Raw genomic sequence first — 21,280 nt, forward strand, 5'->3', positions numbered from 1 at the left:
CGTAATGAAAGCTTCATATATGATATTTAACGCCCAAGTCCTCGCATTTGTATACTGTAACTGCAATGTATTTGTATTCCATCTCATGCTATAGACAAACATATTTACACACATAGCTGTGCAAACCATCATCTCGGAGCATTTACACTCAGTTGGGAATGAAAGGGCCCTTGTATATGTGTCGCCCGTCTGGCAAAGTTAACCACATCAACGAGAAGTTCACTGCAGCATTCATCGTTTCACCACCCACCTATAATGTACCAGAGAGCACTGATTACAATGAACCCTACAAATACTGCAGATGCATAATCTAACAAGAGTCGCCCGCTTAGCACGACTAGTCGAACACATTAGGAAAACGCGGCACGTACTCATGTCAGAGGGCTGTACAGGAAGCGATACCGGCATGGATACGATGACCATTTCAAAAGCTATCCAAAGCACCGCGAGCACATTGAGCGGATATCCCCATACCCCCAATGAGAATGGAACATCTCGAGCAGGCTCTCGTCTCCTTGCGAGTAGTAACAAAATCGGTATAGCGCAACTGCAACCAAAACACATGATTGACACAGCAATGAAAGAATTGAATGCCGCCGTGGACCCAAGGTAGATGCACCCGAGGGCAAGCTGGATGACAGCTGAGAGGAGGTACGCGTTGACAGGTGTGTCTGATAATCGACCGCGACCTAAGCGGGCAAAAATATGATGGAAGGGAATGGCTTTGTCCCGGGCGAAAGCCCAAGTTGCGCGAGAGGTGGCGCAGGTGACTGAGAGACCACACAGTACTGTTAGTCCGAATACTGCAAGAGAAGTGAGTTCCCTTTTTCTCGTCGATAGATACATGGGAAACGCACTGATGAACCACTAATATCCGTGGCGTCATTGAATCAGTGGTAATCCAGAGCATGAGTTGCAACTTCCGTACCATTCCAAAACCACCAGCTTTGGATCCCATTATGAGCTCAAATACCAAAGCTTCGGGTTGTCCTTCTGGGGCTAGTGGAAGGCAAATGCCCTTCTAGTCTGTGACTGTGAAGCTTCTGACTTGTGCCTACCTGCTAACAAGACTGCGATATCTGGCAATGTGAACAGAATTGGAAGGAGAAACACGACGCCAAGCAGACATCCTGTTGGAACCGCCCACACAATCGCTTTTGGCAGATTAATCGACGGATTGAATATTTCTTCACCCATGGTCACGACTACATGGGGAAAAAGTGAGAATTTGAAACATATTCAGAGAAGGTCAGGTTTTACTAGTAGGAACTCCGAGAAATGTGTATGCTCCCTGAGTAGAGGAATGAAAGTAGCTCAAATGAATACGCTGCCACCAAACTATGTATTAGACGTACTGGCAGCATTCCGATGAAGAAAGCCCAACCCGGTGTCCATCCAGATTGCGAGGCGTCAAAATGAGTTAAAGCGTACTTGGCTGAGTGACGTCCTGCGGAAGCCTTGACTGATAGACTGACCACGATAACTGATAAGAGGGATCGAACCATCAAGTGTACTACTGACAAGTTCGAAGTCCTTACTGATGATCCCCAGGAGGTTCCAGGCGGCTGCTATACTCTTTAAAGAAAAATCAACTTGAAAAAATCGTCCTCGTATAACTAAGACTGCTTACGTCTAGGAAAGGTAATGAGTGGTCAAATACGATTGCGACGGCCGTCGTGAGTAATACAACGAGAGCGAATATAAGATCTAAGAGAGATTGATAACGAGAGTGGCAGAAGAAAAATGCACTGACAAGTTTGCCATGCAGTGGCTTCCCACTGTGGGAGGTAAATGTTCGCTCCAGCTAATACTAGTTGGCTCGTCCCCTAAAAGTATGTTGAAGTCAAGACCGTGATCTGTTACTTGACATATACGCGATACCCACAAAGGTCACGGAAACAGTCACTACCCAATAACCCACTGTCACAAGCCACCCGACAATCCATGAGAATAACAAGCGGTATTTCGAAGGTGCCAATTGATAAGTCCAGAAGTAAGTTCCTGAGGCTACTGGATATTTCGAACAAATTTCGCCCATAGACAAGGCCATTGTTAATGTAAAGACTGAGACCATTACGAAGCTGTCGAAGTTCAATGGGAGACTGTAGGCTGACTTTGAAAGCAACCAACCTCCACAGCATCGTCGCTGGCCCCCCGGATATTAGACTTGTTTGTAAGGGTGACGTGAGCGCAAATGCTGAAAAATTGAGTTCGAGTTGAGAAAATCGCATTTGTGGATGCAGGGGACGCCCTACGTATTGCGAAGAGTGCTGTCCATGGGAAACTAATAATTAGCCAGGACCGCGATGAATTCGTACGCTACGTACAAACTGCCACTAAGCATATGTTTGTGAGTCTGTAACGTCGACAAGAGAAATTTAGCACCGACTGAACAACATATGATAGAATCCCCGTCTCTAGTTAAAATCAGCAATGTATGTGAACCGAAGAAGTGAAAGGGTCCCCAACACGAGTCAAATGCTGAGTGTTATCTGGTTGCAATTTTGCGTCGTCTTGCACAGTCGAGCTCAAAGCGACGTCGAAGCCATCCTCGGATGCTGGCCGTGTTCCCTTGAGCTCCTCAAACTTGGTAGTAGGCCTGATAGTCGATGACATCGGTCGGACCACTGTCAGTTACATGGTCACAACCTTATATAGTTTGCCACTTTGAATACCAAGATAGCCCGGGTCTTGGAGGGTCTCGTGCGCTGATAAGGTCCTATTAGAAGATCAAGAAGCAAAGAGAAGTGTGGAATCTCGTAAGTAGTATTCACTTTTTCGCAAGGGAGCTGAAGAGCGGTGCTGAACAGTTTCTTTTCAGCAATACGCACCGTACTCCAAAATCATTACCCATCTCACCTGTGATAGATCCTCTAAGTGAAGCTGGAGTCTGTTGGGAGGAACTGGGTCGACTGTACTGACGTCAAATATAAAGTATCGGTACTGAATCTTACTGTTGAATGTTCCTAGATGTTCCTTCAGAAATTTCCGTTCCTCCCTTCCTTGGTCATTCATTTCATGCCGACATGGTTGTATTGAGGGTCATAATTGATTGAGAACGAGACTGGAATCGAGTCGGCCTAACCCTTCGCTCTCAGTCAAAATATTACGGTAGCTCGTTGGTTCACTAGGCATTTTGCAATGTGACGGGGGAGGTAGCGTTCTTGTCTGAATCATCCTTTCGGCGTGTTAGACCTGAAAGACTGAGTTACAGACCTGAGACCAACTCATTCCTGAACGGAAGTTGGACCGGGAAGGAACGGGACCGCCGATTTGGCTTATCAATCGATTCTGCTTCTGATTCTTTCATGTTTACTCCCACCAGACTTCCGCCAAACTTATACTGATAGCAGAGGCAATGAACGCGCTGACCTACGTTGACGCTCCTAACCAGAACTTGGTCAGACATTTTAAAATGTCTTGTCTATGTTACTGACGCCGTGAGTAGGTGTGCTGCATTTGTAGGTAGGAACGTCCTCTGCGGATCCGTTTTCAACTAAACGTTAATGATCAGGATGCCATTTGTGGACCCCTGCACAAATCAAACCTGCTCTCATACTTTTTGTCGACCATGTATTATTCAGTCACTTGCACATTCCCCGCAATGTCCTATCGACAGGTCTTTTCTTCGAGTTGAAGATATACATTCAGCAGATCCAATTATCCGTTCCGTAAGTTCCACCGTAGGATGCAACTTTACACATGAAACTCATTATATCATATGCAGCTCGTTGATGAATTGGTGGTCAAGTGTTCCAATGAGCCTGCTGGTTGCTCGTACACTTGCCAACGGCAGCTTCTGGAGTCTCATATCAAGAATGATTGCTTATATGCTTTGGTGTCATGCCCAGCTGATGGATGTGCTGAGGAAGTGCTGAGGAAAGCTCAAGTTGGACATTTTTGCTCTCACACATCTGTGATATGCGAGGATTGCGAAACGTCTGTCCGATACAATGAACTAGAGGTGCGTCCGTTGTACACATTTTGCCGGAATCTACTGAACATTTGGATATCCATGCTAGATGCATCGTTCTACTTGTCTCAAGAGATTCTACCGATGCGAAGATTGTGAAACTGAACAAGCTTGCTCATCGCGGGCAGCGCATGCTTCTTGCTGCCATGCTGCCCAGGTGAGATGCCCACAAGAGCATCATGGATGTCCCTGGGAAGGTAGAAGGAAAGATGTTTCATCTCATACGACAACATGTTCCTACGAAGCAATCAAGGGTTTCTTCGCCATTCAAGATGCTCAGAAGGCTACACTGGTCAATGAGAACACTTTACTCAAACAAAAAGTTGAAACATTAGAGAGTCAGTTGCGAGTGGCTCAATATGAACTTCGCTGTGTGCAAAGTGCCTTGGGACCTTGGTCTCGAATACCCACTTCTCGTTCTGTGTCCGCCCTTCCTCCTTCCAGCCAGTTGCCAACGTCATTGCCGCACAACCACACTTCGCCTTCACTTTCGTACATGCCACCGGGCGATCAAGCTTCCATAACACAGTACTTTCCAGATATCTCGTTCGATGATTTACAGGCGCGTTCCATTTCTTCTGCAGAAGATCAGCGGGTACCCGAAAGACCTAACTTCCTCCCTTTAACTCAATCAATGTCCTCCCGTGTATCCTTTGGTGGAGCCACAAATCAAAATTGGCAAAGTACAGGTTCTCTCCCCATAGGAAGCGGATCACGTCCATCCCAGAATGTCGTTGCTCCGCTGAACTTAAATACTACACTTGAGGGTAGCTTGGAGGGCCTACGAGAGTCCATTGTCACTCTGTCCACTTCTCTGGATTCACTTGGGCGGAGGAATGACATTGCATTAACCAACGAGACTCTAAGGCTTAATGAAGAGGTCACATCGTTAAGAGTCGCATTGCACGGACTCCGGATGCAGGCTCGTACTCTCGATCAATTTTCCATCTTCTTTCATTGATTAGTCATAGGTTCATACTATCATGATGGATCGTAATGCTCAAGTAACTGGGCAAGGACCAGGCTTTGACCCGTTATTCATACAAGGCGATATCCAATGGTTGCCCAATCGCTCGCATATGCAGAACCCGCCGCATAATTCTATAACAAAACTCTAAACACTACAAAAAAGAAAATTCTAGCAGGTCGAATGTGGTTGAAATTACTATGTAGCTTATAAAATATTAAACAGCAACTTTCATCGGAGCGAACTATTTCGATTAACTATTGTTGAAATGCGGCTATATTGTCTTTATGTGCAGCCCACAACTCATCCTGATGTATTTTTTCCAAAGCCTGGTCTCGTTGATCAAGGATCTCTTCTTCAGCAAGTTCTTCGTTCAATAATTCCTCGTCTGTCTCCAAAGGTATCAAAGACTCCGAATCGACAGAGGTGCTCGTTGGAAAACGGATAAAAGGGGGGTTCAACTCGAAATGGGAAAGGAGAGGACTGCTAGCTAGGAGAGACAATGGCGAACCATTGCCCAGAGAATCGTCTGATTCTTCGACTCCTTCCTCTGACTCAAGTTGATCATTGCCCTCATGATCTGCTTGATTGTCGCCATCAACTTGGACATTCCCCTCCTGATCTGCTGAATTATCGCCATCATCCGAGCACGCATCTTCTCCACAGAGATGCTCAAAGGCTTGTGCTTTAGTAGTAGGGTATCCAAGCATGGTAACGGCTTTTTTAATGGTTTCCGGGTATATCTTATCTTTAATTAGTCGAACGATGCGAAATTAAGACATACGTAGGCTTACATCGTCATTTTCGTGGCGCCAGACCTTACGTCCCCCTTTGAAAAGTATTTCTTGTTCTCCGAGTACAATGGCACGATGAACGACTCGGGTGACATAATCTGATAAAATAACGCCAAGCAGACGGATAGTGTGAAGCGAAATCGCAGAGACTGTGGTCGTAGCCTGCGAAGTATCTCGACGTCGTCTGGACGGAGAGTGAGTAATGAGAAAGGATAGGTATGATAACTGACTCCTCACGTGAGAAGTCGTCCTAGAGGGTGTAAATGGAATAAGTCAAGTCCTTGATTATGACAGACGGCTGCGTCGATTTCCAAGTCAATGAAGGTTTCGAGTACTTTCTGTTCCCTCGTCAAACCACGTTTCCGCGGCCTTTTCTTGTGCCGGTCTTCAAATTCCGACCCTTCTTCACTTTCAGAGTTCACTTGACTGGGGGTGTAAGGTGGTGAGCTAACAGCCTTTCTCTTTCGACCACGCTGTAGTCTCTGAGCATCCGTTACGATATCAGTACCAGCAATCTCCGCACGTTTGCGACGCATGTGTAGCCTCTTTTTGAGACGACGACGCTCGGTCGGAGATACTTCAGCAGCCAATTCCGGTTCTGTTTCCGGCACTGACAACGAGGGGATCCCTGACGATGTTCCTTCTTGTCTAAAAATCTTATCAATCACCTTGCAATGATCAACGGTCAAAATTTTCAGTGCATCGTTTCGCATACTGGTTAAATTTGCATCCGTTGGCTCTGATGAATCATGGTCCTGCGATCCCAGGTCCGTCCCCCAAGCAAGCTCGATGTCCCGAAGGAATGCAGCTTGCTCCTCCTCTGCCTCCACCCATTCATCGGTGACTTCCATTGCTATTTCGAGATCGGATCTCAGCGGTCCTGTGTCGCAATTTCCAACGGCGTCCTCCAATGCGAAAAGATATACGCAGACTTGAGCAACATTCTTTGTACCAATAGATTCCGCAATAAGATCTGGCCGTAAAGCAGAATGTGAACAGAGGGCTGCAAAGAAGCGGTCCTTCTCGTCTGTAGACCAATCTGAAAGGGATACGTCGTCGGACTGCTCGTCACGTACACAAAAGATGGATTCCAAAAGTTCTGAATGCTCTTGGCGCTGGTTGACGTGAATATCAAGTGCCCCGTCGGCCTGATTTTCGTCCTGCATACGGAACTGATTGCAGATGTCATGAAAACAAGAAAACAAGAAAACGTTTAACCAGCTTTAGTTGGCCGGTCCGAGCCAAGCCGACTCGTTCTTTGTTTTCAACTTCCATGTTCTATCCTCTCTGCTAGTTAGTAGCTCGTGACATTAGGATTCGCTCTCTGTCAACTGTATCAATCAGCTCTTATTGTGCATGGGGCCTCCTCGGATCGACACAGTGGTGCTACTATTGCGTGAGAAAGACCAGGAGGTGCGTTCACCATAACGAATGAAGGCGGCACTCGGTAAAGAAGATCACCTTATAGATTTTGCAATTAAAGTTACAGTTGAAAGCATATGCCGCGCGTACTTCGCTCATCCAGAGCCGACTCACTTCCACACAGGACGCATTGGATGCACTCCAGCTCAGCCACGACGAGGAACTCAGAGCAGAACAAGCTGCCAAACACAAAATGCAACAGCAACTCAAAACATATCATCAATTCCTCAGATCAGTTAACTATGAGAAGGAAGATCTTCGTAATGCTATCGTATCCTTCCTTCAAAGAGGTATGTCATGAAGGGGGCAAGAAACACTTATGTTTCTACATTACTCATTAAGTATCCTGGTATATGTCTGTAGTAGAAGACCCGCATAATACTTGGCCGCAATCTCAACTTCATGTATCCAGCTTACTTGGTCCGTCTGCTATGTACTTTCGCATTGACTAGTGAGCTCAGATGTTATTCCCAGAACCTGCTGATCCCAAATTGTTGATGCATCGTAATCAGGATGTCTCGAACGATTCTGATCAGAGGTTGATGAATTATGCTGCTGCCATGATTGATACTCTAGTACATGAAAGAGATTTAGCACGAACAGCCCATCAGTCTCTCCTTTTGGACGCGAAAGCGCAAATAGCGGCCCTTGAAGCTGAGCTTGCTCATCGCGATCTTGAACTTGAAAAATGCATATCCCACTGTGTCGACTGTCCCGAATTTCAGAGAAGCCGGACAGGATTTGAACCTTTCACTCCAATGGAACCTTCAGTCCTTTCGAAAATCCTACAGAAGACCTCTACTCGTCATAAGATATTGGAGCTAGGGAATCAACAACTGAAGGGACAGGTGAGGACCATTCAACTTGATGCTAATCACAATCAATCATACATCATTTTATACTTGCTCGTGCTAGCTGGAAAATCTCAGGCAGAGTATATCGGTACCACTGGCTTCAACCTCGCAAATGAAGTACAGCGACCGCATACAACATGACGAAACTTCCCGCGAAATCCAAGACGATTCCGATCCCACTGTGCGTGTGTCTCCCGCAAATGGAGATGTGGCGCCGTCCTTGGGGAACGTTATTCCCACCTCGAAGCTCATCGTTCAAATGGATACAGATATCAGAAATTTAGGCCTCACTATCAACGCTTTTGCATCCGAACGGGATCGACTCCAGAAAATGGTTGCTGAACAGGCTGTTATTCAGAAGTCAGAAAGTGCACCTGCTGGCTTAGAGATAGAGTCTCGAAGGTGTGGAACAGAACTTCGACGTCGTTGCTCAATGTTGACGGATTTGATTGGCCCAGGTCTGCGCATCTGTTTCAAGACAACGCCTCTGTAGACATGGAAGTTGCATACGCAGCTAGCCTCTGTCGCGAAAAATCTCTTATTGAGGATAATCTGAAACTTGTCGAACGGTTGCGCGATTTACATTCTTTCGATGTGCCAGATAGCGATACCGAAGCAAAAGAAGATTTGAGACCCTTATCTCGCTCAACTGCTGAGCCCGAACTAAAACGCTCAGCTTCGTCCGCACCACCTCAGCTCATTGACGCGGAGGACGGCGAAGTATCCATGGACCTCGCAACACCTCTCCAACCAACAACTTTCATAGCAACGCCAGAGAAAACCCGTCGTTCGAACACTTCGGGAACGCCGAGTACTCCACGTCCTCTTATTCCTCTTTCCCCAGCCCCAGTCAGTTCTAGTCTTTTCGGGCAAGAACAATCACCATCGTCTCCTCGACAAGGGCAATCGTCAATACCTTTCGAAGACATCAAGTCCGTCGGACCCTTGAGTCAACCTAGTGCGGAGGATGTAGGTAACGAAATCACAAGCGAGCTTGCTTCTGGAGAGCAACAGGTGGTCCAGAGTGCGGGTGCGGTCAACGAAACGGAACTCGTACTTGATTCAGGGACGAACTTGAATGATTGATTTCGCTACATTTTGATTGCTTTAAGTATGTATATCTTGTTTGTACGCACTGTCACTGTGGTATTCTTGGTTGGCTGGGTTGTGTTTGGATGCGCATCTAATGCATAATATCTTGTGGATGTACTCAATTGTAACGTGGTAATATGTGATCCTGGAGTCAATAAATGCCCTTAGAGTCAGTTTGATGTGCAGAGTCGCCCTGACTTTACTAGTGTCAGATTCCTATATACAGTAATTGATCTGTTGCGTGACAATGGATGTCAGCGGCTATTCGGCAGGATATCGAAGCGCCCCGTAGCGCCCATCCGGCCCTTCTTCAAATTGTTTCCCGACATCCCGCCCCATCCCGCCCCCATCCTGCTCCCATCCCGCTCCATCCCGCTCAATGCAGTGCACAATGTGCACACTAAGAATGTGTCATTTTAACACATTTTGATTTTTAGTACTGTACTGCCTATGTAAATATACCATAATGAAAACTGAATGTTCTCAACACAAAGGAACTGAGCACTACTGAACACCTCTGAGCAAGCTGGTAAGGTGATGATGGACTGGGGGAACAGTGATGGGAATGAACCATCATCGTAGCAAGCAGTCTGTCACATCTTGTCACAATTACCTCACATTTTTGTAAGTGATCAATTACTGTATATAGAAATCTGACACTAGTAAAGTCAGGGCGACTCTGCACATCAAACTGACTCTTATGGTTGATCAAAGTGGATTTCATGCGGATACATTTTTGTTGTTGTTAAAGTGGTACAATTAATTCCTGGATCGAAGACATGCACAAATTGAAGGTATCAGCAGAAATGGCAAGACTTATCACCAATAGCAATATTTCGTTTCCTTCGCCAGTTTTTTCAACTTGCCGAGTGGGGCTTCATGTTGGGATTTTCGATCCTGGCGATGGTTTTTGGAGTTGACTTCGTTCAGGCGGACCTTCACCTGTAGATTTTGTATTCCTCTTTTTCTGAAATTGGTCAACTTGTTTCGCAACATGAGAAGCGTTGAATCGTCCATCGACAATGTGCAGCAGGGAATTGCCTGTAGCAGCGATTACACCGCATCCGAGACACCAATCTCCGTCCCACAGAGCAGCAACTTGACCTGGCGATACCCCGCGCATAGGCTCGTTGGTTATGATCTCAAGCTTTCCATCATGGGCACTGTCAGAGCTTGGCTTAGACAATGAATTACAGGTTAGGAGCAAAAGTTGCACGTCTTAGCTATACATGACTGAACATCCTGACGATGGCGCACTTTGACCGCCGCACGGAAACCTGCTGGTTCAAAAATGGTGGCAGGAGGGGCATCATTCCAAATCCACTTCCATTCTTTGCAAATCACTCGATGTTCGAGCAAGGCTTGGTGATTACTGCAATATAGATGTTTCAGTCTTCGCCCGTCCCCAAGACGCCTTGAACAAGATACTCACCTACTCGGAACGACATAGATGGCATTCTTGATAGGGTCCTTGTGCGAAACAAACATTTTGGAGGGCTGTCCTGCTACCTTGGCGTTTTCTCCAATTGTGTATGTCCAAAGGCCTTCATGATGTCCGATCACCTTTTGCATCGTAGAGTCAATTATCGGACCGGGATTGGGTCTGAGGTAAGAATCTACAAGACGACTTAAGTTGAGAAGCAAGCAGCGCGTCATTGGATAAAGACTTGCTTAAAAATTGACTAAATTTTCCTCTCTCGCCAACAAAGCATAGACCCATACTTTCCGGCTTCTCTGCTGTTTCTAATCGATACTTCCGTGCGAGTTCTCGGACCTCGACTTTGGTTATTTCGCCCAGAGGGAAAAGCGCTCGTGCAAGGCCTTGCTCAGATATTGACGACAAATAGTACGACTGATCTTTTGTTTGGTCTTTTGCAGAGAGAAGTTGGGGACGGCCATTCGAAGACCAACGTTTCCTTGCGTAGTGTCCTTGTTTCATCTGAATGGTGGGATTGAGAAGAAGGTTCAACTGCCCATACCTGTAGCAAACCATGATATTCCTGTGATTGGATCGACGGGTAATCGTTCCAAAAGAGCCCCGAATTTGATTTCTCTACGCAAAAGTCAGCATGCAGTATGATCAAAAGGCCTACACTGTACCTGTTACACCAAACATCGGGATTCGGCGTAGACCCACTTTCCCAAACATCCAAAGCTGGTTGAAATATTCTATTCCAGTATTCCCGCGAAAGATCAATCTGTCTGCGATCATTAACTAGAAGATATCTCTAACACAAGAGTAGCACACCATGGTGCATGGGATTCCGAGTGACTTGCAAACGCGTTGAACGTCGTCCCAGTCTTTCTCCCATTCGCAACCTTTGTCTGTCCCAGATTCATCTCTGGTATCCCAGTTGCGCATGAAAATTGCAGACAAGTCGTAGTCCTGCACGTCATATTAGAAGCTTGTCGCCAAAGAGAAACGTAGTTAGACTTGGTTCGCGAGTAGCCTTGCAGTAACGGAAGAATCGACGCCCCCTGACATGCCAACGACAACTAGAGAAGATGTTAGAGATTATTAGTTTCCTCCAAAAGTCCGAAGCGCACCTTTGTCACCTGGCATGGGTTCACGATAGGCATGAGTAGACAAGGTGCGTGAATAATATCTCTTGAAAGCTACCCGAGAACAGAGTCGAACACCTGCCATGAAGGCTGATCAGTGAAGAAAATGCTTAGGTCGAAAACTGGGCTGAAACGGTAACCGGGACGGATGTCATCACGTGGGCAAATGTCGTGCAGCGCGCGCGCCTGTTCCTTCGAACTTTACACTGCAGTTCCCCATCTGGGCCGGTGACGGCGTTATCACCACTTTCTTGCAAGTGCCACTATGCCAGAAACACGACCTCGTCAGAGCAGCATTGGCTCTAGACGCCGACCTCCGAAGGCGCATATACCCTACAGAGGTGATTCCCTCGAAGTTACGAGGAAAACCGGCGTCAAGGTCGCGCACGACCCAGATTCAGATGGCTTCGAAACATACGAGCATTTCGCTCAGCAAGCAGATAAAATCACACCATATAAGATCAAAGATTCGAAGAAGAAGAAGAAAGGCATTTCTCCGGACCCAGAGCCCCAAGAGGAGGAGGGTGACTCTGACATGGAAATCGACAGTGCGTATTACTTTAGTGTTCGTGCTGTAATAATGAAATATTCACTTTTGAAAAGGCCCAATCCACTACATAGCCAACTCCAGACAACCCAGCTCCCCCATTTCCAGACGAACGAACTCGATGTCTCGACCCGTGGCACGAAACTCTGCCAATCAGTTTGACGATGTACCATCACCTCACACCCGTTCGCATAACAAGTTACGCCACAGCAATATTAGTGCTGGACGCTCTCGTCTCTCTCAGCGAGTCATGGTCAACGACGATGATCCAATATCGACCACAACACATGGCACAAATGGTTTCGCAGATATGTCCCTCGATATTGGGTTCCCCGACGATTTATCTATATCACACCGAAGCTTCACCGAATTGGATCGAGATGCTATGGAAGATGATGAAATGGATGGCGTTGTGGACGAACTACCCATTCCATCGCCCAAGCGCAAGAAGGGGAACCCTCCCTCGTCAGATGACCCTCCTGCTCAGTCTCCTAAGCGAAAACGAGGGCAGGCTATCGAGCGAACAACATCCCCTGAAGAGCCACCACCAAGGACACAGACGCCTGACGCTGAGGATGAGATTCAACAGCAACTTGAAGATCTCACCAACGGTAATGAGTCTATCGGTGAACAAGAAGAAGTCCAGGAGGACGAAGAAGAAGAAGCGGTTGCATCGAAGAAGTCCAGGATGGATAAAGGGAAAGAGAAGCAGAAGGAGAAGGGACAAGCAAGGAAGAAGGAAACTCATCGCGAAGGTATGTCGTTTGCACTTATGATGATTTGGACCCACTATTTCATCTATCCTCAGGTGTGCGCCGCAGTCAACGAAGACCTATCAGACCACTCGAGTGGTGGAGAAACGAGAAATATGTGTATGAACGGCCTACGCATGGCACCATCCTTGTACCTCACATTAAAGAAATCATTCGAATACCGGAGGAACCGAAGGAGCCTTTAGGCAAACACCATAAGCGGAAGCGCGGTAGAAGTAAGACCGTTCAACCTGCGGATGACCCCGAAGAAGGTTGGGATGATGATACAAATGCTGTAGTCAGTGTGATTGATTGGAAGACGAAAGAACCTAAGGACAAACGTCCGTTGTTTTACTACCCCCGCGAAACATTTTTCAGAGGAATTCTTTAGGAATAATCTGTCTTGCCAAGGATATCAAACCTCATCGCGCTGCCAACAGCGAATGGGCATACCAACGGATTTTCGGCGACGACAATTTCACAGCTTCTGGTCACCTAACCATCCCAGTGCACGGAAGAAAACCGACTAAGACTACCAAAGATAACACCTATGTTTGTAGCAATATTTGATCCAATTCGATCGTATTACTGACACGCTTTGCGCAGACCTTTTATCTTATTCAAGGCGCCATCAATCTGAAAATACACGAGACGAGTAGCATTTTGTGTACTGGTGCTCAGTTCATGGTCCCTCGAGGTATGTCATCGTGTCTGTATCTTTGTCTCGTTCGAGGCTCAATCATTTGGCTTTGGTTTGCAGGAAACACATATTTCATCGAGAACATCGGCGATCGCGAGGCGAAGCTTTTTTTCGCGCAGGCTCGCCAAGAGCCAACAGCTGAAAACCCCGAGTCTCCACGCAAGCCAAACACTCTGCCGCGTACCTCAAGTGTTGCGGGATTGTCAAAGACTCCTCCGGCGACCAAGAGAGCTACTACAACTGGGGTTTGAAATTTAAAGAACGGGTATTGGGTTCATGATTATTTTTTGAAACTCTTGTTTTGTATGTTTTTCTCGATGTTGTGTTATTAGTCATCGTTCAATAGTCACCGTGGCCAGTCTAATTCCTCGCATTCACGTTCCTTGATGGCTTGGTTAGTCATTTTCAAAAGGATAGCACGTTGGTGAATAAAGGACAACGGATAGCGGCTGTGAGGGTGCTCAGCGTCACTTGATTTGTGACGCCCAACTGACTGCGTCCTTTGCAGTCCCATAACATCGTCTCCATTGACGACGGATGCATCGGTCCTGAACCTGACTCCGACTCTTTGTATATATAACGAAAGCTCTCGAATCAATTTCGTGCCAAAAGTCATGATATTGCTCTACAAGGATAAGATGGGAATCACTAGAAATACATTGATGCTTGGTGAAATAAAATTACAATGATAAAGGTTATAAATGGTATGCAAGCATAACAAAACAGATTTCGGGAGGCAGGACGACACATCAGAATGTCAGAACAGAAAACTTGTGGAGAAATTGAAGATAACAAAATCATCTGCAGCTCATTAGTTTCGTAAAGCCTCAAGGCATCATGGGTTCTCCCCAGACCCCTTTGGCAGGTTCGCATTTGACTTCCGGAATGTACATTCTCAGCCACTGTACCATCTCCTTGCTAATTTGACTGCAGCGTGTAACGTCTATGGAGCGTATGCGACGTGGACCCGGAAGCACCGCTTGAGGGTGCTGAGCGGATCTGGATTTACTGGAACGAGAGTAGCCTGCAGCGACGGCAGAAGCAGAGATAGTCTTGGTCGCGGCCTGGGCTGAACGGAAGGCACGAGCATCTTGATATCGGGGATAAGAGTTGACAGGAAGCCGGGACTCCACAAAGGTGCGAAGAGAGTCCCAATCGAGAGAAGTACATCCATCTAGGGTCACTGTATCCAGTTTAGGACAAATCCATGGCTGAGAGGAAGACAGACTCTGGAATGAGAAATCAATATGTGGCGCCATTTAGACGAATTTTGACACGCACTGTTAATAGGTTTGACGAAGCATCCTCGACATCTACAAGTTCCAGGCTAGTCATAGATGGCAACTTTCGAAGAAGGGTCACCAGCTTTGGTTCATTGAAAAAGCACGATTCAATCCGTAACGATTGCAATGGGAGTCGGGTTAAGGATTGCGTGTAAAGCAGTTGGAGGATCGGTGTGACGTTTTCGAGGTAACACATTTCGAGTGACTCTAGATTCGGAAAAGTGATTTGGTTCATGATCTGGCGGGTGAAAACAATGCCGGAGTAGTAGAACGAGATCTTTGAAAGTCGGGGCAGTCGAACCGTCTTGGAGGTTTTAGGAGAGTCGATTTCTTGAAAAGAGGGAGGGTAACAAGAATCTGAGTCCACATCGGACATGTTCCTGAGAGCGAACTCTTCCAATTCAGGACAAAGGCGGAGTATACCCAGGAGCGTGCTCGGCGACGGAACAAAACCATTGAAATAACCACCAAGTTTGAGGACACGAAGCCGAGACACAAGACGCGTATCCCAGCCAAAATTGAAAGAGGTTAGGGAACATGAACGAAGACATGGAGTATGACCACGAAAGAGGGGAAGCGGGGGACTAGAATAGTGATCGTCCTGAGAACGGTAAATTTGGATGGTCAAAGATTCCAGTAAGGGTGCATCTTCCTGGCAGCGAGAGAGAGCGGCATGAGCTTGAGGTCGTGTGGGAACACTCAAGCTGAAAGATCTTGTTCGCCAGAGAGCTGGTCGAAAAAGATCCATCGCATGAATAACCTGTTCAGTGACGGTGTTTAAATGCTCCAGGCGAGGCCCGAAAGAGATGGAAATGTCAAGAGGACACGATTTCGATCTCGATAGTTTACGTCTCGCCTTTTCTAGGGAGTCGTGAGGGCTGACCGAGATCTTGGACCAGAGCACGGGAGTGTCTAAAACCACTTCTTCCCAATAATGACTGCCCAGCGTTCATGAAATGCAATGAGTTGATAAAGCGAAAGAGGATAATGGCATACCACTGACCAAACTAGCATTAATGTGGGCACCATCACAGGGTTCTCGTCCCTGATTCCAAGCACTCCAATAACAAAAATTGAGGCCAGTAGTTCATTGGGCAGGCGATGAATAGGTGATTGTAGCCGAACTGCCTGCTCTAAGTGAGTCTCCAGCTCGTGCCGTTGGCTCATTAAGGAGGCCATTTTGGAATCCAGTGAGTTTATGGCTTCCCGCAAGCGCGGAATGGACGCGCTTGGATGACATCGGGGGAAGGCATTTCCTTCAACCGAAGGGAGCTTCTGTATATATGCAGGGTGATGATACTGATGGACCGGAGGGTGACTTGTAGCTCTGCGGGGCGCAAAGGACGAAGGAGGCACACGATGGTACACCGACATAACCCGGGGAAGATCAACAAAAGTATCGACACACTGACCCGCGTTATATATGTCTGTAGACAGTTAGCTCAATTAAGGCGAGGCAAGCGCCTCGAGGCTCGAGGACACTGAAATGATATATTGAGGCTCGGATCGATTGTTTCAGAGACATTTCACACAAACCTCTTGTTTAGATATGTCCGATTGTGAAGGGGTGGTACCCGGTTGTAAGAAGAGAATGAATGAAACAGTTACATATAAAGGAAATTCAGAAAGGGATTATTTTGATAAAGTTGTCGTTCCGTTCCTCCACGAGGCTTTTACTGTAGTTGTCCTGAGTCCGACATCCAAATCTGCCTGATGGCTAACTTTGCATCGTGCTACTGAGTCGTGGGATGTAAAGGCAAGAACACAACAAAAACATCTCGATTCTCGAACACGAGGAGAGACGACGAGCCTCGAGGCAGAATGTTTAACAAAGTTCACGTTGTCCATTTTCCATTTCAGTCTTCCCACCATTTTGTTGGGCCAACAAGACTATGTATAACAATCTATCACTTCGGCTTGCTGACGCTAGATAAGTACAAATCAATATCCAATTGAACCACATAGCGCCGTTCTCTAGTGGCGTAGTCCAAGCTCAATGTTACTTGCATCTATGATTCTCTTTGTGGTATATTTTCGGCTGGCAGAATCCGGACGACACGTTTGAGAGCTATATAACGAAAGTAGGAGAACTGGGATAGGACCTTAGGGAAGAAGACTCGTCATTCTAGTATATCTCACCCCAAGACACGGTAAACTCACAACGAGATCCAAGAATATTGTCAACGCGCTGCCTTCGGGAGAAAAAATAGATGGATTCAATGAATGTAGTTGTTGCGAAGAAACTTTGGCCGGCAAAGACCTGACGATAATACTCACCTGCAAGCCAGCTAGCATTGGTGATGAGGTATTCTTTTTCCATGCTCTTGACACATATAGATAGAGAATAAGTCGCGTTGCCGAGAATTGAGAAGAAGAATAGCGCAGGAGCAAGGCCTTCACATCGAGTGCCGAAATTTTTGACTAGAGAGAAGGTCGACGGAGCACAACACTAGAACAAGATCACTAACTGATTTGCGGAATTCTTGAGCCTAGCTACAATGGCGTAGAAGTCAGGCCGCGTCAAGAGAGATAGCAAGCGACAAGTACGTAGCAAATTGCACTTGTCCAGCCTAAAATTTGGATTGCCCAAACCATGAAAAGACTATGGCGCTTTGGAAGTTTTTCTTCCATCTCAATGTTGCTACCGATCCACCACGCTAATACTCCGGTGACTACAACGAAGATCAGCGCGCCAGCGTATCGAAGAGCGAGTCCTTTCACTGAGGTCATGTCATTTTTGGTTTGGTTATTGGCGCTGTTTGGTAATAGAGGAGTTTCCTCGCTTTCAACGCCTTCGAACGCAAGGGACCTGGTGGCTTTCTTGCGATAGTAGTAAACTTGAACCAGTAAAATTATATCACACAACGTGTACTGCAAGAGCAGTCAGTACGCATAAGAGTGATAGGTTTTAATGACTAGAACTCACGTATAGACCAAGAATAATGATAGTAGGCAACAGACCAGCAAGAATGGCACCCGTCATGTTCGTTATGTCGCCCAAAAGCCACACGTAAACAAAGACGAGACTCAGGCCCTCTCCTGACTGCAATGTGTAATTTGCGTATATCTGAGGGGAATATACTACGATCCTGTTAATTATACATGAGCTTTTCATACTTGGATTTTATGTACAAAAAAACATGCAACATACCAGCATGCAATTGAGACCCATCCCAGCTACAGATAATATGTACCAAGAGTTGTCAATAACATTTTAAGAGGGTTTGTGGCAGTGCGTACGATGCTGCTCAACGTATCACTGTCAATGTCATTGAACGAGTACATGATCAAGAAAAACGACGGTTATGTCAACCGGCGTCACGTAATCGACATTATTGAATCTTCTCTCAGTCCGTCATGGATCCAGATTCTTTTCGCAAGTTTGCAACACAAGTGAGGAAAGCAGGAGGTAACAGACCTCCTCAAGGATTTCTTGCTGGAGGTGGACTTTTGGTAGCCCTCGTTGCCGGTGGTCTGGCCCTAAACGCTAGTCTCTTCAATGGTCAGTTCACTACTCCAGAAGACAGGAAGTATAAGCTGACCCGGGACTTTAGTTGATGGTGGCCATCGTGCAATTAAATACACGAGGCGAGAGCGCTTTCATGTATCTTTGGATGTATCGTCTCATTCTAGTCCAGGTTACGAGGTGTCAAGAATGAGATCTATCCTGAAGGAACACATTTTGCGGTACGTGGTGATTGTGCACATACTCCGAAGATTCGACTCCAAGTCGTGCGCACAGATACCTTGGTTCGAACGTCCCGTGGTCTTCGATATTCGTGCCAAACCACGAAATATCGCCAGTTTGACCGGCACAAAAGGTGAGTATTACATCCAATCCATATATTCTCCTTAGTCTCAATTATAATTTTCTAATAGACTTACAAATGGTCAATATCACCTGCCGTGTTCTTTCCCGTCCCTCTATAGACGACCTGCCTGTCATCTACCGAGAACTTGGTCAAGACTATGACGAGAGGGTATTACCGTCCATCGTGAACGAAGTGCTGAAGAGTGTCGTCGCACAATTTAACGCCAGTCAACTCATCACACAGCGAGAACATGTGGGCCTTTTGGTTGTGTTTATCCGTTTGTCCACTGAGATTCGGTCGCAAGGTTTCTCGACTTGTTCGTGAAGGATTGACTAAGCGTGCTTTGCGATTCAAACTTGTTTTGGACGATGTTTCTATCACCCACCTCACCTTCTCTCCGGAATTTACCCATGCTGTCGAGGCAAAGCAGGTAATCCTCTCACCTTGAACGATATGAAACTTTCTCAGAGTTATTTAGATCGCTCAACAAAATGCTCTTCGAGCAGCCTTTCTGGTTGATCAAGCAGTACAGGAGAAAGAGGTTAGCTTGTTTTCCTGGATATATATTTCAGAGACTTGTTTACTTATATGTTCACTTCTCAGTCAATCATTGTTCGCGCTGATGGTGAAGCCAAAAGTGCTGAACTCATTGGAGAATCGCTTCGCGGAAATAAAGGTTTCCTTGAGCTTCGTCGATTAGAAGCTGCAAGAGATATTGCGACTCTCCTTTCGACTTCAGGCAACAAAATGATGCTCGATGCACAGAGTTTGCTCTTGAATGGTGAGTATTTGTACAGACCGTATGTAAAGGGAGTACTGTAAACTGACTATCTCTCTCTCTTTTAGTGGCTGGTGACAATGTCAATGATCTGGTCAAGTCGAAACGGTCATAATCTATGTACAATGTCTGTACATTTAAGTTTCGCAGTTGAATCAGATATTTTCGCACTGGTAATTTACAATATATATACGACAAAATCGGCCGATACCCTCTTCGGTCGTTCGGTTCACTCTTATTCTTTCCCCGACCGTCCCATACATTTTAATCTGCGACCTCTTTGTTTCGGACGAAGAAAAAAGTTCTTCGCCTATATTAATGTGAATCTTTACCCAAATTTCTATATCTCTATCCATCCGTCGACAATCACATTGCCTCTAACTGCTTACTACCGCTCACTATGTTGTCATCTTCTCCACTTCGAGTCTTCACTAGTTCGGGTACTCCGTTTAGGTCTGGCTCAGCCGCTCTGATAACCAAACGTAAATTCCGGAATTATGCGACACAAGCTAAGATTCCGGTAAATATAGTGGAGGTTGGACCCAGAGATGGATTGCAGAATGAAAAGGGTGTCATCCCTGTTGATGTCAAAGTCGAGCTTATTGAGAAGCTCGCGCTAGCTGGGTGCAATAATATTGAAGCAGGTTCATTCGTGAGTCCAAAGTGGGTTCCCCAGGCATGTCACTGTAGTTCGCTATCGGTATATATAACTCTAATGCTTTCGGTAATAGATGGCAGGAACAGGTGAAATCATATCAAGGATGCACCGACTACCAGAAGTTCACTATGCCGTTCTGGTACCTAATCAGAAAGGACTAGATGGCCTGCTTTCTGTCCTTAATGCCTATAATTCTTCACCAGACTCCGAAAGTGTTCCTCCGCCTTCAGATGAGATATCCGTCTTCACAGCAGCAACAGATGCGTTTACCCGCGCTAATCTCAACACTAGCATTACCGAATCATTGGTGAAAATGGCACCAATGGTGCGAGCAGCCCTTGACAAGGGATTGAGAGTAAGAGGGTACGTCAGTGTGGCGATAGCGTGTCCGTATACTGGCCAGGTTGATTACAAGAAAGTACGAGAGGTTTCCAGGGAATTGCTTGAAATGGGATGTTATGAAGTAAGTCTTGGGGATACTGTTGGTCGTGGTACGCCTTCGCAGGTAGCGGAGATGTTGGAGGAAGTGAAGAAGGATGTGCCAGTTGAAAAGCTGGCTGGCCACGTAGGAACCAATATGTTTGTTTCCATAATTCTCTACTGACATTTCTTGCAGTTTCACGATACCTTTGGCACTGCAGTGGCTAATGTATTCACTGCATTAGAGCACGGGGTGCGTACGATCGACTCTTCCGTTGGTGGGCTTGGGGGATGTCCCTACTCTCCTGGAGCGACAGGCAATGTCGCTACTGAAGATGTCCTCTACGCCTTGCAGGGTTCCAAATATGGCATCACTGGAACAGAGTATGGCAAGGGCACGATTGACCTCGATCAGATCACTGAAATTGGTTGGTGGATAAGTGAAAAACTCGGAAGAGAGAGTGTCAGCCGTGCGGGTAGGGCCTTGAGAGCAAAGAAGATTCGCGATGCAGAGATGGCTAAGGATGGGGAAGTTCGGGCCAAGCTGTAGTCAGCCGTGCGTTGTAAGGTTAAGTTTTGTATCATTGTTATCACATATTTGAACACTCGTACTTCAGTCTCAGTACTAGTTAAATTAAGCTTCGGTATTACCACAAGCAAAATCGG

General features: G+C 46.4%; 10 protein-coding genes across 10 annotated transcripts; 5 read left to right on the forward strand and 5 right to left on the reverse strand.

The window, feature by feature from the left end:
* Window positions 1-37: 37 nt before the first annotated feature.
* C8R40DRAFT_1093208 (amino acid/polyamine transporter I) lies at window positions 38-2,197 on the reverse strand. The gene is made up of 14 exons (XM_046227583.1): window positions 2,131-2,197; window positions 1,886-2,081; window positions 1,754-1,826; window positions 1,631-1,707; window positions 1,539-1,575; window positions 1,356-1,483; window positions 1,261-1,291; window positions 1,059-1,205; window positions 929-999; window positions 858-867; window positions 372-803; window positions 251-310; window positions 113-189; window positions 38-60 (listed from the first exon to the last, which is right to left on the reverse strand). Exons 1-13 carry the CDS (start codon window positions 2,139-2,141, stop codon window positions 149-151), a joined length of 1,314 nt encoding a protein of 437 aa, XP_046089060.1. The 5' UTR covers window positions 2,142-2,197; the 3' UTR covers window positions 38-60; window positions 113-148.
* Window positions 2,198-3,506: 1,309 nt separating this feature from the next.
* On the forward strand, window positions 3,507-4,934 carry C8R40DRAFT_1038877 (uncharacterized protein; the record flags this gene model as incomplete). Its single annotated transcript, XM_046223784.1, has 3 exons — window positions 3,507-3,671; window positions 3,728-3,964; window positions 4,023-4,934. The coding sequence occupies 3 exons, from the start codon at window positions 3,507-3,509 to the stop codon at window positions 4,932-4,934; spliced, it is 1,314 nt and encodes a 437-aa protein (XP_046089061.1).
* Window positions 4,935-5,197: 263 nt separating this feature from the next.
* C8R40DRAFT_1168023 (uncharacterized protein) lies at window positions 5,198-6,900 on the reverse strand (the record flags this gene model as incomplete). Its single annotated transcript, XM_046231124.1, has 3 exons — window positions 5,198-5,683; window positions 5,735-5,918; window positions 5,972-6,900. 3 exons carry the CDS (start codon window positions 6,898-6,900, stop codon window positions 5,198-5,200), a joined length of 1,599 nt encoding a protein of 532 aa, XP_046089062.1.
* Window positions 6,901-6,960: 60 nt separating this feature from the next.
* C8R40DRAFT_1093243 (uncharacterized protein) lies at window positions 6,961-9,266 on the forward strand. The gene is made up of 6 exons (XM_046227584.1): window positions 6,961-7,147; window positions 7,203-7,446; window positions 7,520-7,576; window positions 7,631-8,004; window positions 8,072-8,412; window positions 8,469-9,266. The coding sequence occupies exons 1-6, from the start codon at window positions 7,091-7,093 to the stop codon at window positions 9,094-9,096; spliced, it is 1,701 nt and encodes a 566-aa protein (XP_046089063.1). The 5' UTR covers window positions 6,961-7,090; the 3' UTR covers window positions 9,097-9,266.
* A 713-nt stretch (window positions 9,267-9,979) lies between these two features.
* C8R40DRAFT_1039029 (tRNA-specific 2-thiouridylase) lies at window positions 9,980-11,587 on the reverse strand (the record flags this gene model as incomplete). Its single annotated transcript, XM_046223793.1, has 8 exons — window positions 9,980-10,265; window positions 10,319-10,474; window positions 10,535-10,729; window positions 10,770-11,031; window positions 11,082-11,155; window positions 11,203-11,300; window positions 11,351-11,488; window positions 11,537-11,587. 8 exons carry the CDS (start codon window positions 11,585-11,587, stop codon window positions 9,980-9,982), a joined length of 1,260 nt encoding a protein of 419 aa, XP_046089064.1.
* Window positions 11,588-11,929: 342 nt separating this feature from the next.
* Window positions 11,930-13,914, forward strand: C8R40DRAFT_1067548 (Mif2/CENP-C like-domain-containing protein; the record flags this gene model as incomplete). The annotated part of the gene is made up of 6 exons (XM_046225921.1): window positions 11,930-12,212; window positions 12,268-12,966; window positions 13,020-13,304; window positions 13,355-13,515; window positions 13,570-13,660; window positions 13,724-13,914. The coding sequence occupies 6 exons, from the start codon at window positions 11,930-11,932 to the stop codon at window positions 13,912-13,914; spliced, it is 1,710 nt and encodes a 569-aa protein (XP_046089065.1).
* A 576-nt stretch (window positions 13,915-14,490) lies between these two features.
* C8R40DRAFT_1039542 (uncharacterized protein) lies at window positions 14,491-16,320 on the reverse strand (the record flags this gene model as incomplete). Its single annotated transcript, XM_046223848.1, has 3 exons — window positions 14,491-14,892; window positions 14,945-15,884; window positions 15,950-16,320. 3 exons carry the CDS (start codon window positions 16,318-16,320, stop codon window positions 14,491-14,493), a joined length of 1,713 nt encoding a protein of 570 aa, XP_046089066.1.
* Window positions 16,321-16,776: 456 nt separating this feature from the next.
* On the reverse strand, window positions 16,777-18,244 carry C8R40DRAFT_1093249 (PQ-loop-domain-containing protein). The gene is made up of 8 exons (XM_046227585.1): window positions 18,187-18,244; window positions 18,098-18,123; window positions 17,873-18,035; window positions 17,494-17,817; window positions 17,415-17,439; window positions 17,224-17,367; window positions 17,107-17,138; window positions 16,777-17,048 (listed from the first exon to the last, which is right to left on the reverse strand). The coding sequence occupies exons 1-8, from the start codon at window positions 18,229-18,231 to the stop codon at window positions 16,956-16,958; spliced, it is 852 nt and encodes a 283-aa protein (XP_046089067.1). The 5' UTR covers window positions 18,232-18,244; the 3' UTR covers window positions 16,777-16,955.
* Window positions 18,245-18,277: 33 nt separating this feature from the next.
* Window positions 18,278-19,760, forward strand: C8R40DRAFT_1093254 (band 7 family-domain-containing protein). Its single transcript, XM_046227586.1, has 9 exons — window positions 18,278-18,448; window positions 18,501-18,534; window positions 18,585-18,633; window positions 18,689-18,767; window positions 18,826-19,010; window positions 19,063-19,188; window positions 19,237-19,299; window positions 19,362-19,539; window positions 19,605-19,760. The coding sequence occupies exons 1-9, from the start codon at window positions 18,304-18,306 to the stop codon at window positions 19,649-19,651; spliced, it is 906 nt and encodes a 301-aa protein (XP_046089068.1). The 5' UTR covers window positions 18,278-18,303; the 3' UTR covers window positions 19,652-19,760.
* Window positions 19,761-21,267, forward strand: C8R40DRAFT_1093256 (aldolase). Its single transcript, XM_046227587.1, has 3 exons — window positions 19,761-20,212; window positions 20,268-20,759; window positions 20,811-21,267. The coding sequence occupies exons 1-3, from the start codon at window positions 19,937-19,939 to the stop codon at window positions 21,162-21,164; spliced, it is 1,122 nt and encodes a 373-aa protein (XP_046089069.1). The 5' UTR covers window positions 19,761-19,936; the 3' UTR covers window positions 21,165-21,267.
* Window positions 21,268-21,280: the final 13 nt, after the last annotated feature.

Source organism: Lentinula edodes, assembly GCF_021015755.1.
Source record: "Lentinula edodes strain Le(Bin) 0899 ss11 chromosome Unknown C8R40scaffold_8, whole genome shotgun sequence".
Classification (NCBI taxonomy): domain Eukaryota; kingdom Fungi; phylum Basidiomycota; class Agaricomycetes; order Agaricales; family Omphalotaceae; genus Lentinula; species Lentinula edodes.